The following is a 17,829-nucleotide window of genomic DNA, read 5'->3' on the forward strand; positions in this document are numbered from 1 at the left end:
TAGAAATGAAATAGTCTATACTCTTGACAGACTCAAAAGCATAAAAAAAAAAAAAAAAGACTTCTGTATGTAATGAGCATTGAAGTTAGGAGTCCTCAGATGGTGTAATTTCAGAATGGTCTGGGTGGTAGTTGATGAGGGTTTTGCTGGGTGTAGTAGTTCTGATGTTTATGCCATGTGGCAAAGTGGTACTATCCCGATGCCCCTCTGTGATGAACAACTTTTTGTCAGTAAAGCTAACTCTACATACAAAGCACATGAATAAGACTTCTGACTAGGATTTTGGGAAACAACATATAAATTTAACTGAACTCCTTAACAAATGTAATGGCATACAGTTACTGATTGAATATAGTTTTAATATAGCTTAGGAGAATAGAGAATCATGATTTGGCCACTGTCCCTTTAACTAATACTCTTTTAGCAGTGTTGCTGAATTTAGGAAATTTAAAGGGGTTCTTCAGACAAAACTAACTTATCCTCTATCCTCAGTATAGGGGATAAGAAGCTGATCGCAGGGGGGGGGGGGGGTCCAACTTCATGTGCAGTAGATAGCATGCTCTCCATTTATTTCAATGGGAGCGCCAAAGAGACCTGAGTACAGCACTTGTGCATCTGCAGCGCTCCCACAGAAAGTAATGGCGTGTGTGCCGTCTACTGCATGCGCTCCTCACTGAGAGCCAGGGTCCCGTTCCAGAGATTGCGGGATCTCCCAGCTACTTATCCCCTATCCTGTGATAAGTTAGTTTTGGATGAACAACCCCTTTAAGGTGCTTTAACTTGCATTGTTTATCGTGGTGCAAAGTGCAAAATAGGACTCCACTTTACTCTTTGGCAGCAATCTGTGACATGAATCGGAAAGGTGCAGTTTCAAGATCCTCCAGTAACTGAAATACAAAACGTAAATTCAGAAAACCTTTATATCCCAACAACCTCATCATCCCAACAACTTTCTATGGAAGAACACAAGCAGACGTGGCTTTGGACGCATTTGTGATCAGACCTAATTAACATCCGAGTATAACAAACACAGTCTGATACTGTGAGTGTGTGTGACCAGGGGAATAGTACCACAAAGTCATTTCCAGAATGAATAAGAGGGGAACAGCACAATACAGAATCAGGTCTTCAGAATCAATCATAAACATACTTTTCAATTATTTTATGTAGGATAGAATATATCTATTATAGAGCTGACAGGTCCTCTATAATAGATATATATTCTCCCTGTAATGCAGTGTTCTCTTCTATAGTCTACTGGGTGATAATAGAGCACCTGTGTAGAATCGGTATACAATATATGGTGTGAAAGGCTGTAACATTGGTTATATTGGTGCTTGGATATTGTGGCAGTGTATACCGGTCTCGGGCTGTATGATCTATTTCTATATTTCACTTTTATTTTTCTTCTTGTTCTAATTGTGTGGTTACATATGTAAGGGAATAGCAAGTAAGTGACTCCCCTACTTGGGTGTTTTCACCTTCTGTTCCGTTTCTTCTGCCCCCTACTTGCACACTAGCCCTGCCTACTAAAAAAAAAAAGCTGTGCCTGTTTTGAATTAACCCATCTACCATCTATGGCTAATGGTTGTAGTGAATCCGCCTATTACTTGTACAGGACACACCTAAAAAAACGGACCACTGTAAGACTTTTCTCCAGGGTCACTTTAGAGTGATAGTCCAGGGATAATCATCTTTTTTAAATCTGGTTGGGGTAAGTAAAAATAAGAACACTCTCTTACCTAGAGAGCATTGCTCCCTACTGTCCAGATTTTATCCAATCAGGGGATGCAGCTATGTCCAGCCATTGCCACTGATTAGCTGAGCTGGCATGTGACATCCCGTCCCTGAACCCGTAGATGCAGAGGAACTCTGTTAGAACAGCAGTGGTATGCAGGGGTATGGTAGTAAAGAAGGAGTAAGAGAGCATTTTTTTGTTTTTTTAAATTAACCCTTCCCAGATCAGATTTTAAAAAGAAGCTTATAACCAGAGTATCTATTTGAACTACCCCTCAATAAACACAAACATATATATATATATATATATATATATATATATATATATATATATATATATATATAAACATATATAAACAAATATTTTCTTTTCAGTTTTACTGGTGCCAGAAAGTTATAAACATTTCTAAATTATTTCTATTTTAAAATCTAAAGCCTTCCAATAATTATCCGTGCCTCTATTCTGCAGTGATGAAAGTTGCTTTTAAGCAAAGTACACCTTTAAACTACAAATGTCACTTAGCATAGGCTTGTGAAGATGGTGGAGATAGGGGGAGATTTATCAAACTCTGTGCAGAGGAAAAGTTGACCAGAGCCCTGCTTGTCGTCAGTGCACAGAGCCCTGCTTGTCCTCAATGTACAGAGCCCTGCTTGTCCTCACTATACAGAGTCCTGCTTGTCCTCAGTGTACAGAGGCCCGCTTGTCCTCAGTATACAGAGCCCCGCTTGTCCTCAGTGTACAGAGCCCTGCTTGTCCTCAGTGTACAGAGCCCTGTTTGTCCTGAGTGTGCAGAGCCCCGCTTGTCCTCAGTGTACAGAGCCCCACTTGTCCTCAGTGTACAGAGCCCCGCTTGTCCTCAGTGTACAGAGCCCTGCTTGTCCTCAGTGTACAGAGCCCTGCTTATCCTCAGTGCACAGAGCCCTGCTTGTCCTCAATGTACAGAGCCCTGCTTGTCCTCAATGTACAGAGCCCTGCTTGTCCTCAGTGTACAGAACCCTGCTTGTCATCAGTGTACAGAGCCCTGCTTGTCCTCAGTGTACAGAGCCCTGCTTGTCCTCAGTGTACAGAGCCCTGCTTGTCATCAGTGTACAGAGCCCTGCTTGTCATCAGTGTACAGAGCCCTGCTTGTCCTCACTGCACAGAGTCCTGCTTGTCCTCAGTGTACAGAGCCCTGCTTGTCCTCAGTGCACAGAGCCCCGCTTATCCTCAGTGTACAGAGCCCTGCTTGTCCTCAGTGCACAGAGCCCTGCTTGTCCTCAGTGTACAGAGCCCTGCTTGTCCTCATTGTACAGAGCCCTTCCTGTCCTCAGTGTACAGAACCCCACTTGTCCTCAGTGTATAGAGCCCTGCTTGTCCTCAGTGTACAGAGCCCCGCTTGTCCTCAGTGTACAGAACCCTGCTTGTCCTCAGTGTACAGAGCCCTGCTTGTCCTCAGTGTACAGAGCCTCAGAGAGACACACAGGCATTACACTGCAGGGACAAATTTATACACATTTTCAACTAATGTATATTACAAATGTTATTTTCTACATTATATAAAATGTTTTTGCTAATGACAGGTACTCTTTAATGGGCCTATTAGGGTTCTGGCATTATATCTGATAATAATAAAGCATGTTGTGCTTTTTGATGGTGCCTCCAACACAAAATCCCTATAATAAAAAAAATGTAACCCCCCCCCCTTTCCATAAACTACAAAAAAAAAAACATGCAACTGAAAAAACAAATAGTAAAAAGACATCAAAAAGTCTTGAGCAGAGGGGCACAGATAAAAACTGCAGCTCACTATAAAAAAAAGCCCCACACAGCTCTGTTGACAAAAAAAAAAAAAAAAAAAAAGTTATAGTCAGAACATGATAATGGAAAGTAATAGAAATATATTGACAAAGGAAAATGTCCAGCACGAACTGCTTGCCAAACATTGCACTTTATTCATTCTTGCCTCGGTTCACAGTCAGTATGGACACAGGTGATGCGTTTCGGCCCTCGCCAAGGGGCCTTTTTGTACGACTAAGGCCCGTTAATGAGGGCCGAAACGCATCACCTTGTCCATACTGACTGTGTACCAAGGCAAGAATTAATAAAGTGTTGGCAAGGAGTTGGTGCTGGACATTTTCCTTTGTGTCCGTGCGCAACGGGACATGGGGGTGAGCTGGAACTCTGTATAACTTCTTAATAAAAATTTATATAAGGTATACAGTGCCTTGCATAAGTATTCACCCTCTTGGGCTTTTTGCACATTTTGCTACTGTTACATGGGTTATCTGGGTACTAAAAAGTATCTCTTATGCTGGGGCTGTCATGAAAGTAACAAAAAAAATATACTAACCTACCTCGCTTCCTTGGCTAGTCCCCCTGTGAAGTATTTAAGTTGTCCATTCCCCCCCCCACCCCCCTGAATGCCCCAGCTGTCACTTGTCACAGCGCAGCCAAAAAAAACTGTAGCGGAATGTGACCCTCCGGCCTCCGCACCCACTACCCTCTCTCCGGGGACAGGGACACAGTTTCTCTGCACATCTCCAAGCCTTTCTCCCACCCGCCTGCATATCCACCATCTGTCCGCTAGCTGTTGAATGACTACTACCCCCAGCATGTCCTCACTGTAAGGGCATGCTGTGGCAGTTGTAGTCTTGCAACAGAGTGGGTGCATGGTAGATGTGTGGCACCCGTGAGAAAAAAGCTGTGGAGCGCTCCTATGGCTGTGCTCCACAGTCTGTCTAAGGCTTCTTTCACACTACCGTTGCGCTCTATCGAGAACGCCCATCAAAATCTTTTTTTTTTTTCAGTTTGATAGCCGTCATTCTGTCGGGGCGCAGTGGGCAACAGCCGTTCCTGATGGACCTCATTATAGTCAATGGAGTCCGTTGGGCACCGCTGTTTTTCAGCAGGAGAAGCGGGGGAAAAGACGGCGCAATCAGTATATTTTCTCCCGCTATTCTCCCCGGTGGCCGTCAAACTACCGTGTCACAACGGTAGTGTGAAAGGGGCCTAAGTGGCGGTGACATCTGCAAAGAAACTGTGTCCCCCAAGAGAGGGTAGCGGAGATGGAGTGAGAGGGAGCAGATAAAGCAAAAAAACTGTGTCCCTGTGCGGAGGGCCACATTTCGCTACAGTTTTCTTCAGTACACTATTCTTCAGGTACATGGTTGCTCAAAAACAATGGGGGGCATTTACTAAGGGGTTTAGTCATTTTTTTCTGACTATTTTTGGCGCAAAATTGTCGCAATTGCGCCTACCCTATAAATTGTGCGACTTTCCCTAGCAAGAGCTAGAAAGTAAAAAAAAAAATTCCCGCTTAATTTACGCAAGTTTTCAGTTTTTACTTGCAGTGGTCAGGAATTTATTAACTGAGACAGTCGCAGTTGCGCAATAAACTGTCGCAACGGCCATAAAAATTGACTAAATTTACTCCAGCTCCAACATGGAGCAGGAAAAGCTACTGCCGCCCGGGCTCCGACATACTTTCTCCCCGCTACCCTCACTGCGCTCCGGGACACTACAGTGATTTACATCCCACCCCTCTCACCTGCCAGCGCCACACAACTCCCATCTGTCTGCTGTTGCAAGACTACAAGTCCCAGCATGGCCTTACAGTGAGGACACGCTGGGAGTTGTAGTCTTGTAGCAGCGGGAGCTGAGCGGCGCGGGCGGGAGACAAGGGGGGGGGGGGTAGCGGGGAGGCCGTATGAGGAGCCCGGGCGGGAGACAAGGGGGGTAGCGGGGAGACCGTATGAGGAGCCCGGGCGGCTGCACTGTAATGTCAGCCCGGGCTCCTGCCCTGAGAGCCATAGGCTTTGGCTGTCAGGGCATGCTGGGTGTTGTAGTTTTGCAACAGCTGGAGGGCCACAGTTTGCAGACCACTGGTGTGTGGTCTGTAAACTGTAGTCCTCCAGCTGTTGCAAAACTAAACAGCTGAAGGGGACCGGCGAAGAAGTTCACTTACCCTTCCGAGGCTCCAGCGACGATCGCTGACGGAGATCGTCGCGCGGCAGTGTCGCGCGGCGCTGGATCCTACGGAAGCCGGTAAGTTGCGCAAGCTTCCCAACCAGGGTGCCTCCAAATGTTGCAAGACTACAACTCCCAGCATGCCTGGACACCCTTTGGCTGTCCGGGCATGCTGGGAGTTGTAGTTTTGCAACAGCTGGAGGCACCCTTGTTGGGAAACACTGGCCTAAAACAGTGTTTCCCAACCAGGGTGCCTCCAGATGTTGCAAGACTACAACTCCCAGCATGCCTGGACACCCTTTGGCTGTCCGGGCATGCTGGGAGTTGTAGTTTTGCAACAGCTGGAGGCACCCTTGTTGGGAAACACTGGCCTAAAACAGTGTTTCCCAACCAGGGTGCCTCCAGATGTTGCAAGACTACAACTCCCAGCATGCCTGGACAGCCATTGGCTGTCCAGGCATGCTGGGAGTTGTAGTTTTGCAACAGCTGGAGGGCCACAGTTTGCAGACCACTGGTTTGTGGTCTGTAAACTGTAGTCCTCCAGCTGTTGCAAAACTAAACAGCTGAAGGGGACCGGCGAAGAAGTTCACTTACCCTTCCGAGGCTCCAGCGACGATCGCTGTCGGAGATCGTCGCGCGGCACTGTCGCGCGGCAGTGTCGTGCAGCGCTGGATCTTACGGAAGCCGGTAAGTTGCGCAGGCTTCCCAACCAGGGTGCCTCCAGTTGTTGCAAGACTACAACTCCCAGCATGCCTGGACAGCCTTTGGCTGTCCAGGCATGCTGGGAGTTGTAGTTTAGCAACAGCTGGAGGCACCCTGGTTGGGAAACACTGGCCTAAAACAGTTAGGAAACACTGGCCTAAAACAGTCACCCTGGTTGGGAAACACTGTTTTAGGCCAGTGTTTCCCAACCAGGGTGCCTCCAGATGTTGCAAGACTACAACTCCCAGCATGCCTGGACAGCCTTTGACTGTCCAGGCATGCTGGGGCTTGTAGTTTTGCAACATCTGGAGGCACCCTGGTTGGGAAACACTGTTTTAGGCCAGTGTTTCCCAGCCAGGTTGCCTCCAGATGTTGCAAAACTACAACTCCCAGCATGCCTAGACAGCCTTTGACTGTCCAGGCATGCTGGGGCTTGTAGTTTTGCAACATCTGGAGGCACCCTGGTTGGGAAACACTGGCCTAAAACAGTGTTTCCCAACCAGGGTGCCTCCAGATGTTGCAAAACTACAAGTCCCAGGTTGGGAAACACTGTGCCCGGCCTCCGCTCCACCTTACTGTAAGGGCATGCTGGGAGTTGTAGTCCTGCAGCTGGGGGCAGGGGACAAGCTTGTCACTTGCCCACACATCTCCTGCACCACACAACTACAACTCCCAGCATGTCCTTACTGTAAGGGCATGCTGGCAGTTGTAGTCATGCGGGGCGGGAGATGTGTGAGCAGGTGATAATAAATGTACTAACCCATTTTTTTTGTTTTCTTCTCATTTCAGATCCGTTTATCCTGTGGACTCCTTCGGATTCGGTGGACTATTTCGATGACCAGCGTTTTTCTTTGTTTGATTTTAATAAAATGGTTAACGAGGGCTTGTGGGGGAGTGCTTTTTGTAATAAAAAATTTTTAAAACCTGTTGTGTTTTTTTCTTACTTTACTAGACAGGCTTAGTAGTGGAAGCTGTCTTATAGACAGAGTCCATTACTAACCTGGGCTTAGCGCTAGCCACAAAAACAGCTAGCGCTAACCCCCTATTATTACCCCGGTACCCAACGCCACAGGGGTGCCGGGAAGAGCCGGTACCAACAGGCCTGGAGCGTCAAAAATGGCGCTCCTGGGCCTAGGCGGTAACAGGCTGGCGTTATTTAGGCTGGGGAGGGCCAGTAACAATGGTCCTCGCCCACCCTGGGAACGTCAGGCTGTTACTGTTTGGTTGGTATTTGGCTGAGAATGAAAATAGGGGGGACCCTACGCGTTTTTTATTTTTTAAATAAATAATTAAATATATTAAAAAAACGCATAGGGTCCCCCTATTTTTATTCTCAACCAAATACCAACCAAACAGTAACAGCCTGACGTTACCAGGGTGGGCGAGGACCATTGTTACTGGCCCTCCCCAACCTAAATAACGCCAGCCTGTTACCGCCTAGGCCCAGGAGCGCCATTTTTGACGCTCCAGGCCTGTTGGTACCGGCTCTTCCCGGCACCCCTGTGGTGTTGGGTACCGGGGTAATAATTGGGGGTTAGCGCTAGCTGTTTTTGTGGCTAACGCTAAGCCCGGCTTAGTAATGGACTCAGTCTATAAGACAGCTTCCACTACTAAGCCTGTCTAGTAAAGTAAAATAAAAATAAAACACAACAGGTTTTAAAAAAAAATTATTACAAAAAACACTCCCCCACAAGCCCTCGTTAACCATTTTATTAACATCAAGCAAAGAAAAACGCTGGTCATCGAAGTAGTCCACCGAATCCGAAGGAGTCCACAGGATACACAGATCTGTAGAAGAAGTAACCAAAAAAAAAAAAAAGTGTAAGTACATTTAGGGAGAAAAAAACTGTGTTAAAAAAATGTAATAAACACACACACACACACTAAACGCCGTTTACCACTTCTGAGCCATGACTACAATTTACAGTGATCCCTCAACTTACAATGGCCTCAACATACAATAGTTTCAACATACAATGGTCTTTTCTGGACCATGTTGAAACCAGACTCAACATACAATGCTACAGACAGTCCAGATCTGTAAAACGTGTCAATGGCTGGAAGAACCAACCAATCAAAATGGGCATTCACTGGTAAAACCCCTGTATTACTGAAGTGTATGCACTGACTGGTGTCTGGTATTACATGTTCTGTACACTTTACCTGTATCAGGGTTAGCTGCTCTTTTGGACACCAGGTGAGGGCGACTCCATTACTTGTTTGGGACATTGCCTGTACTGTACAGGACCCCTGAAGAAGCTCCTGTCCTCTACATAGACCAGTGTTTGCCAAGCAGGGTGGCCCCATCTTTTGCAAAACTACAACTCCCAGCATGCCCGGACAGCCTTTGGCTGTCCAGGCATGCTGGGAGTTATAGTTTTGCAACAGCTGGAGGCTCCCTGCTTGGGAAACACTGACATAGACAGTGATTTACAGCTCCCAGCAGATCTTTATTACTTTTATATGTAAGGATTTGCTTTATCTATATTAGTTATCTACTTATTTTTCTTTGTCACTTTTTCCTATTTTGGATGACATTTTGGTGCCTTTAGAACCAATTACCACATTTCCATAGAGTTATGGTCTCAACATACAATGGTTTCAACTTACAATGGTTTTCCTGGAACCAATTAATATTGTAACTTGAGGGACCACTGTAGTTATTGAATTATTTAGATGTGGTGAAAAAGCTAAAAAAAAACTCAAAAACAAAAGATCCAGAAGGAAACCAGCAGCCAAACCTATTCAGACAGCAGGAAAAAGGAACAGACTATTTTTTCTACTACATGAAGTAAATTTCCCACTTTTGCCTATGTGTGCCAAATTTATTAATGCCGTGCAACAATTTAGTAAATTTGTCGCACATAGTCAAAAATGAAGTAGAAAAAAACAGGGTAAAAACCAGACTACATAGTAAAAGATTAGTAAATGCCCCTCAATACGGGGAAGATTTATCAAAACCTGCACAGAGGAGAAGCTGCTGAGTTTCCCATAGCAACCAATTAAATCACTTTTTTGAAAAAAAAAACTCTGAAAAATGAAAGAAGCGATCTGATTGGTTGCTATAGCCAACTCAGCAACTTTTCCTCTGCACAGGTTTTGATGAATCTCCCCCTATATGCTCAGAAATGGACAGATCTTAGTCGAATACATGTGATCTACTGAACTTGAGGCAGGTACCCTATGGAATATGTCAGTACACTGTTGGTTTACTGATGAATACCACAAATGTAGGGTCTTTTGTAGCCTAAAATGGGGATTTTTAGGACAGTTATTTGAGGCCTGTATGGCTCTGAGTGATATCACTAGGCTAATACATAGTGCTATTATTTGGCACTGGTTATATAGGCTGCGTATGGCGCTAGTATTTGAGGTTTGTCTGGCAATAATATTTTAGGACCACTTGGCATTGTTACTTCTGCAGTGTATGGACACATGAGGCTGCCCTTGTACAGTACTGTGTATGTTACCTATGACAAGTTACATGCAGAGTCCTCAGGTTCCACGTGTTCTGATGCGGGCATCACGTGAGCCGATCTCCCAGCCGGCTGTCATGTGACCGCGCCCCGGAATACAGGAAGAAGGCGATTAGTAAGGAGAGTGGGTCGGTGGGCGCTTGGAAACATGCTCCCCCTACTGGCCGCCCTGCTCCTCGCCCCCGTACAGTTTGGGGGCGCTCGTGTCAGCTATGAGCCCACCTGGGAGTCCCTGGATTCCAGGCCGATTCCTGACTGGTTCGATGACGTGAAATTCGGCATTTTCATCCACTGGGGAGTCTTCTCCGTCCCCAGCTTCGGCAGCGAGTGGTTCTGGTGAGCCGGGGAGAGGAGCTTGCAGGGGTTGTATGGAAATACCATGAGGGAAGAGTGAGCAAAAGTGTTTTAAAGAAAAACCTTGTTTGTTCCCCATAACAACCGATTAAAGCTCAGCTCTTCCATGGTGAAATGAAAGCTACACTATTAATAAAGTCTCCTATGGGTGTTTATACATGTATATTCACCCTATGATGTGTGCAGCGATCCCACTGCATGTAATCATGTATATGCACCCTCCGGTGCTAGCTGTGATGTATATGCACCCTCCGGTGCTAGCTGTGATGTATATGCACCCTCTGGTGCTAGCTGTGATGTATATGAGCCTGATACTGTTATGTATATGCACCCTCCGGTGCTAGCTGTGATGTATATGCACCCTCCGGTGCTAGCTGTGATGTATATGCACCCTCCGGTGCTAGCTGTGGTGTATATGCACCCTCCGGTGCTAGCTGTGGTGTATATGCACCCTCCGGTGCTAGCTGTGGTGTATATGCACCCTCCGGTGCTAGCTGTGGTGTATATGCACCCTCCGGTGCTAGCTGTGATGTATATGCACCCTCCGGTGCTAGCTGTGATGTATATGCACCCTCCGGTGCTAGCTGTGATGTATATGCACCCTCCGGTGCTAGCTGTGATGCATATGAGCCTGATACTGTTATGTATATGCACCCTCTGGTGCTAGCTGTGATGTATATGCACCCTCTGGTGCTAGCTGTGATGTATATGAGCCTGATACTGTTATGTATATGCACCCTCTGGTGCTAGCTGTGATGTATATGCACCCTCTGGTGCTAGCTGTGATGTATATGAACCCTCTGGTGCTAGCTGTGATGTATATGCGCCCTCTGGTGCTAGCTGTGATGTATATGCGCCCTCTGGTGCTAGCTGTGATGTATATGCGCCCTCCGGTGCTAGCTGTGATGTATATGCGCCCTCCGGTGCTAGCTGTGATGTATATGCGCCCTCCGGTGCTAGCTGTGATGTATATGCGCCCTCCGGTGCTAGCTGTGATGTATATGCACCCTCCGGTGCTAGCTGTGATGTATATGCACCCTCCGGTGCTAGCTGTGATGTATATGCACCCTCCGGTGCTAGCTGTGATGTATATGCACCCTCCGGTGCTAGCTGTGATGTATATGCACCCTCCGGTGCTAGCTGTGATGCATATGAGCCTGATACTGTTATGTATATGCACCCTCTGGTGCTAGCTGTGATGTATATGCACCCTCCGGTGCTAGCTGTAGTGTATATGCACCCTCCGGTGCTAGCTGTGGTGTATATGCACCCTCCTTTGCTAGTTGTGATGTATATGCACCCTTTGGTGCTAGCTGTGATGTATATGTATGCACCCTCCGGTGCTAGCTGTGATGTATATGCACCCTCTGGTGCTAGCTGTGATGTCTATGCACCCTCCGGTGCTAGCTGTGATGTCTATGCACCCTCCGGTGCTAGCTGTGATGTCTATGCACCCTCTGGTGCTAGCTGTGATGTCTATGCACCCTCTGGTGCTAGCTGTGATGTCTATGCACCCTCTGGTGCTAGCTGTGATGTCTATGCACCCTCTGGTGCTAGCTGTGATGTCTATGCACCCTCTGGTGCTAGCTGTGATGTCTATGCACCCTCTGGTGCTAGCTGTGATGTCTATGCACCCTCTGGTGCTAGCTGTGATGTCTATGCACCCTCTGGTGCTAGCTGTGATGTCTATGCACCCTCTGGTGCTAGCTGTGATGTCTATGCACCCTCTGGTGCTAGCTGTGATGTCTATGCACCCTCTGGTGCTAGCTGTGATGTCTATGCACCCTCTGGTGCTAGCTGTGATGTCTATGCACCCTCTGGTGCTAGCTGTGATGTCTATGCACCCTCTGGTGCTAGCTGTGATGTCTATGCACCCTCTGGTGCTAGCTGTGATGTCTATGCACCCTCTGGTGCTAGCTGTGATGTATATGCACCCTCCGGTGCTAGCTGTGATGCATATGAGCCTGATACTGTTATGTATATGCACCCTCCGGTGCTAGCTGTGGTGTATATGCACCCTCCGGTGCTAGTTGTGATGTATATGCACTGCACCCTCTGGTGCTAGCTGTGATGTATATGTATGCACCCTCCGGTGCTAGCTGTGATGTATATGTATGCACCCTCCGGTGCTAGCTGTGATGTATATGTATGCACCCTCTGGTGCTAGCTGTGATGTCTATGCACCCTCCGGTGCTAGCTGTGATGTCTATGCACCCTCCGGTGCTAGCTGTGATGTCTATGCACCCTCTGGTGCTAGCTGTGATGTCTATGCACCCTCCGGTGCTAGCTGGGGGTGTCTATGCACCCTCCGGTGCTAGCTGGGGGGGTCTATGCACCCTCCGGTGCTAGCTGGGGGGGTCTATGCACCCTCTGGTGCTAGCTGGGGGGGTCTATGCACCCTCTGGTGCTAGCTGGGGGGGTCTATGCACCCTCTGGTGCTAGCTGGGGGGGTCTATGCACCCTCTGGTGCTAGCTGGGGGGGTCTATGCACCCTCTGGTGCTAGCTGGGGGGGGTCTATGCACCCTCTGGTGCTAGCTGGGGGGGGTCTATGCACCCTCTGGTGCTAGCTGGGGGGGGTCTATGCACCCTCTGGTGCTAGCTGGGGGGGGGGTCTATGCACCCTCTGGTGCTAGCTGGGCGGTATGGCCTAAAATGAATATCACGGTATTTGTTTTTTATTATCACGGTATTACCGCTTGCCCACCCCACCCCGCGAGCAGAGTCCCTGTGCCCACTAGTGGTGTCAAATGACCCCCCCCCCCCCCCCCCCCGTGAGCGCTACCATCACCACTAGCGGGGTCCCTGTGCCCACTAGCGGTGTCACAAGAATGCCGAGCGCGGTATACCGCCCAGCACTACCTCTAGTGCTAGCTGTGATGTATATGAGCCTGCTACTGTGATGTATATGCACCCTCTGGTGCTAGCTGTGATGTATAAGAGCCTGCTGGGGCATGCAGTGATGTACGTGTGCCTGGCACGGATGTATATTTTCTTGGTGGGGCGTGCAGTCCTGTATGTGCGCTTTATATTCATGTTAGCCGGACGTCTTCACTCCCCAGCCACCCACCCGCTAGCTGTTGGAAGTCTACAATTCCCAGCATGTCCTTACAAGCAAGTTTCAGTTTTCACTTTGCAGTGGTCAAGTATTAATGAAGTGTGAATGTAGCATGTAGGCAAAAAAAATTCGCAAACCCCTCCTCAAAAATTCGCAAGTCAAAACCAGGTCAGACCTGGCTTACAAAAATGCCCTTTGACAGCATATTTAAAAAGTTGCACGTTCGTATTCTGTAGTTCCCTTTCCACTTTTTTTTCCGCCCACGTACCCAGGTAGCCCTTACTCCTTACTTGCTTGCTCTTTCACCTTACTGCTTCTATACCCCTGCCCTGGCGTCTGGACGGGTTCCTCATCGCCTTTTACCCTGGGATGTATTGGTGCTTTAGCATATTTGTTTATTGTTCTCTCACCTTATTGCTACCTGCATATTTTGCTTCGTTATATATTTTGGCCCACCAGGCCGTTGTTACTCTACAATGTTTGCTTACCTATGTCATTGCCATTATTTGATTTGTTTTATACATTTCTTTGAATTGGGGAAAAAAAAAAGTTGCACAAAAAGTCACAACTGCAACTTTTTGTAAAGCTCCGCTCCCTGGTCACTCACCTACTAACTGTTACGACTACGAGTTGTGGTTGCAATAGTTAGCGGGCGGGTGGCCAGGGAGCGGAGCTTTACAAACTTGTACAACTTTTTAAAAATGCTGTCAAAGGGCATTTTGGTAAGCCAGGTCTGACCTTGTTTGTATTGTTGATTTTTGAGGAGGGGTTTGAGACTTTTTTTTGCCTACATGCGACATTCGCACTTCATTAATACTTGACCACTGCAAAGTGAAAACTGAAACTTGCTTAGGTACTTTATGCTACTTAGGGTGTTTGCTACTTTATGCCTACCCACAAAAGTCACACAAACATTTGCTTAGGTGCATCTGTGACTTATGTAAGCAAAAAAAAGAGCTGTAAATCCCTTGATAAATCTCCCCCTGTACACAGGTTTAGGGCTTACATAGTGAAGGATTCCTGCATTGAACCCTCCGAATGCCCCCCATCCTTTGAGTAAGCAAGAAAATTTTTGGGACCTGTTGTACCCACTGCTGTTTCAGGGTTATCACTTGTAAGTCGATAACCTTCACACCCGCATCCCTCTTTAACCTCTTCAGGACCAAGCCTATTTTGAACTTTTGGAAGGGGTACTCCACTGCTCAGCGTTAGGGACAAACTGTTCCGAACGCTGGAGCCGATGCCGGGAGCTCGTGACGTCATAGCTGCCGCGCCCTTTCCCATAGACTTGCATTGAGGGGGCTAGGCTATGATGTCACAAACTCCCGGCGCCGCCTCCAGCATATGGAACAGTTTGTTCCAGACGCTTAGCAGCGGGGTACCCCTTTAGTGACCAGGCCAATTTTAGTTTAGCGTTTTCGTTTTTTCCTCCTCTCCTTCTAAAATCCATAACTCTTTTATATTTCCATCTTCAGACCCATATATGGTCTTGTTTTTTGCGTGACCAATTGTACTTTGTAATGTCACCTCTCATTTTACCATAAAATGTATGGCGAGCCCCAAAACTTTTATTTTATTTTTTAGGGAGGAAACTGAAATAACCACAATTTTGCAAATTTTTTGGAGAGTTTCTTTTTCACGCTGTACACTTTACGGTAAAAATTACATGTTTTCTTTATTCTGTGGGTCAATACGATTAAAATGATACCCATTTACTTTTATATTTTTGTACCGCTTAAAAGAAATCTCAAACTTTTTGTACAAAATCAGTACGTTTAAAATCACCCTATTTTGACCACCTATAACTTTTTCATTTTTCCATATATGAGGCGTTATGAGGGCTAATTTTTTGCGCTGTGATCTGTACTTTTTATTGTTACCACATTTGCGTATATGAAACTTTTGAAACACTTTTTTCATAATTTTTTTTTTTTTTATAACGTGACAAAAAAGCAGCAATTTTGGACATTTGGCGATACCAAATATGTTAATACATTTTTTTTTATGTTACGCTTTTTGAGGGTAAAATGGGAGAAAGGGACAATTTCCATTTTTATTGGGGGAGGGGATTTTTCACATTTTGTTTTTATTTTATATGTTTTAAACCTTTTTTTTTTTTACACTTTTTATGTCCCTATAGGGGACTATCTATAGCAATCATTTGATTGCTAATACTGTTCAGTGCTATGCATAGGGCATAGCACTGATCAGTATTATTGGCGATCTTCTGCTCGATCTCAGACCAGAGCAGAAGACCCCTGGAGATGGCCAGAGGCAGGTGACCATTTTAAATGATCGGATCCCTGCGGCAGCGCTGCGGGCGATCTGATCAGCTATTTAAACGCGCACATTGCTGCAGATGCCGTGATCTGTATTGATCACGGCATCTGAGGGGTTAATTTGATTCGGCCGAATTTTCCAAATGTATTTTTTTAGGTAATGTCCCAGGCCCAGCAGCATCAGTAAACCATATAGTGGCTGAATGACAGAGCCTGGAGTTGGCGGCTACATGAAGAGACCATACGGCATCACAATCCCTAAGATTAAAAGATGAATTTTCAAATTTAACTCCTTCAGGACGAAGGGCGTACCTGTACGCCCCTCGCCTGGTCCCGGTGTTTAAAACGGGGTCACACCGGGTCAGTCCCGGCTGCTAACAATAGCCGGGACCCTGGGACCCACCAATCATTGTGCCGCACGCTATTAACCCTTTAAACGCGGCGATCAAAGTTGATCGCCGAGTCTAAAAATGAAAGTAAATGCTTTACGGCAGCTCAGTCGGGCTGATCGGGACATCGCGATAAAATCGTGATGTCCCGTTCAGCTAGGACGCGAGCGGAGACCCCCTTATCTTGCTCCGTCACGTCCGATCGGCATTTGATTGCTCCAAGCCTGAGCTACAGGCTTGAGCAATTGAGCCCCTATCTCGCTGATCCCTGCAAAGCTATGGCTTTGCAGGGATCAGGGTAAAAGATCTGTGTGTGCAGTGCTATAGCCCCCTATGGGAGCTATAACACTGCAAAAAAAAAAGTAAAAAAAAAAAAAGTTAGCAAAGCTCATTTAACCCCTTCCCCAATAAAAGTTTGAATCACCCCCCTTTTCCCATAAAAAAATAAATAAAAACTGTAAATAAACATATGTAGTATCGCCGCGTGCGGAAATGTCTGAACTATAAAAATATATCATTAATTAAACCGCATGGTCAATGGTGTATGCGCAAAAAAAATTCTAAAGTCCAAAATAGCGTATTTTTGGTCACTTTTTATATCATGAAAAAATTTATAAAAAGCAATCAAAAAGTCCGATCAATTCAAAAATGGTACCGATAAAAACTTCAGAACACGGCGCAAAAAATTTGTCCTCATACCGGCCCGTACACGGAAAAATAAAAAAGTTATAGGGGTCAGAAGATGAGAATTTTTAACATATAAATTTTCCTGCATGTATTTATGATTTTTTTCCGAAGTACGACAATATCCAACCTATATAAGTAGGGTATCATTTTAACCGTATGGACCTACAGAATAAAGATAAGGTGTTATTGTTACCGAAAAATGCACTGTGTAGAAACGGAAGCCCCCATTTCTGTCGCACAATGAATTTTTTTTTTTCTGTTTCGCCGTGGATTTTTGGGTCACTGCAAAGTAGAATTGGTGGCGCAAAAAATAAGCCATCATATAGAATTTTATGTGCAAAATTGAAAGCGTTATGATTTTTAAAAGGTGATGAGGAAAAAATGAAAACAGCATGGAGGTGGCAGCAGTGGCAGCATCAGGAGTTCTGAAAGTGACCCGGTGACAGAGTGGTGCGGTGGGTGGCAATACCAGTACCTGGTGATGAAGGTGGGTGAAAAAAGGTCTGATGCGGAGGAACTGGGGAGCAGCGCCTTAAATCAGTTTGGCTCTATCCATATTTGTAAAGTGTTGATGTGGCACCATGGTCAATCTACTCTCATGCATCAGGCATTGGTGGTTGGAAATCCTGGCTGATCCATGCTTGATTCATCTTTAAAAAGGTCAGTCTCTCCACATTTTTCGTGGACAGACGAGTTCTCCTTGGGGTGACTTTGGCCCCTGCCGCACTAAACACCCGCTCTGATGGCACACTACTGGCTGGGCAGGACAGCTTTTCCAGGGCAAACTCTACTAGTTGTGGCCACAAATCAAGTTTGGCTGTCCAGAAGTCCAGCAGATCTTCAAGGTGTGTTGGTATGGCCATGTCAAGGTATGCCACCACCTGCTGGTTCAGGTCCTGCTCCATGTCTACCTGCTGCTGATGAGTTGCTTCACTATGCGGGTGAAGAAAGGTACTCATCAGCGACTGTAGACTCAGGCTGCTGCTGATGGAGCTGGTACTGCTCCTGCCACCCCACCCCTCCCCAGCAGCCTGAGGAAGGTGAGCACAGAGGGGCCCCCCATGTCAGACCTGCGAGAGGATGGACGATGGCGCCGATAGGCATCAGCCAACTGACTACGTAGGATGTCTCTGTAGTAGGTCAGTTTGTCCTCCCTCTCAGTGAGTGTAAAAAAAAAGGCCCCCATTTTGTGCCAGATCCAGG

General features: G+C 46.5%; 1 protein-coding gene and 1 long non-coding RNA gene across 2 annotated transcripts in view; one reads left to right on the top strand and one right to left on the bottom strand.

The window, feature by feature from the left end:
- Positions 1–9,984, bottom strand: LOC130362367 (uncharacterized). The gene is made up of 3 exons (XR_008891378.1): positions 9,856–9,984; positions 829–887; positions 1–207 (listed from the first exon to the last, which is right to left on the bottom strand). It is a non-coding gene; the product is annotated as an uncharacterized LOC130362367 (long non-coding RNA).
- The window catches only part of FUCA2 (alpha-L-fucosidase 2), a 26,307-nt gene continuing 18,410 nt past the window's right edge, over positions 9,933–17,829 (top strand). Inside the window, exon 1 of the mRNA XM_056566730.1 lies at positions 9,933–10,197. Within this exon, the coding sequence (XP_056422705.1) occupies positions 10,010–10,197 (188 nt within the window). The 5' untranslated portion in view covers positions 9,933–10,009. The remainder of the gene's footprint in view (positions 10,198–17,829) is intronic.

This window comes from Hyla sarda, chromosome 3 (assembly GCF_029499605.1).
Source record: "Hyla sarda isolate aHylSar1 chromosome 3, aHylSar1.hap1, whole genome shotgun sequence".
NCBI classification, from domain to species: domain Eukaryota; kingdom Metazoa; phylum Chordata; class Amphibia; order Anura; family Hylidae; genus Hyla; species Hyla sarda.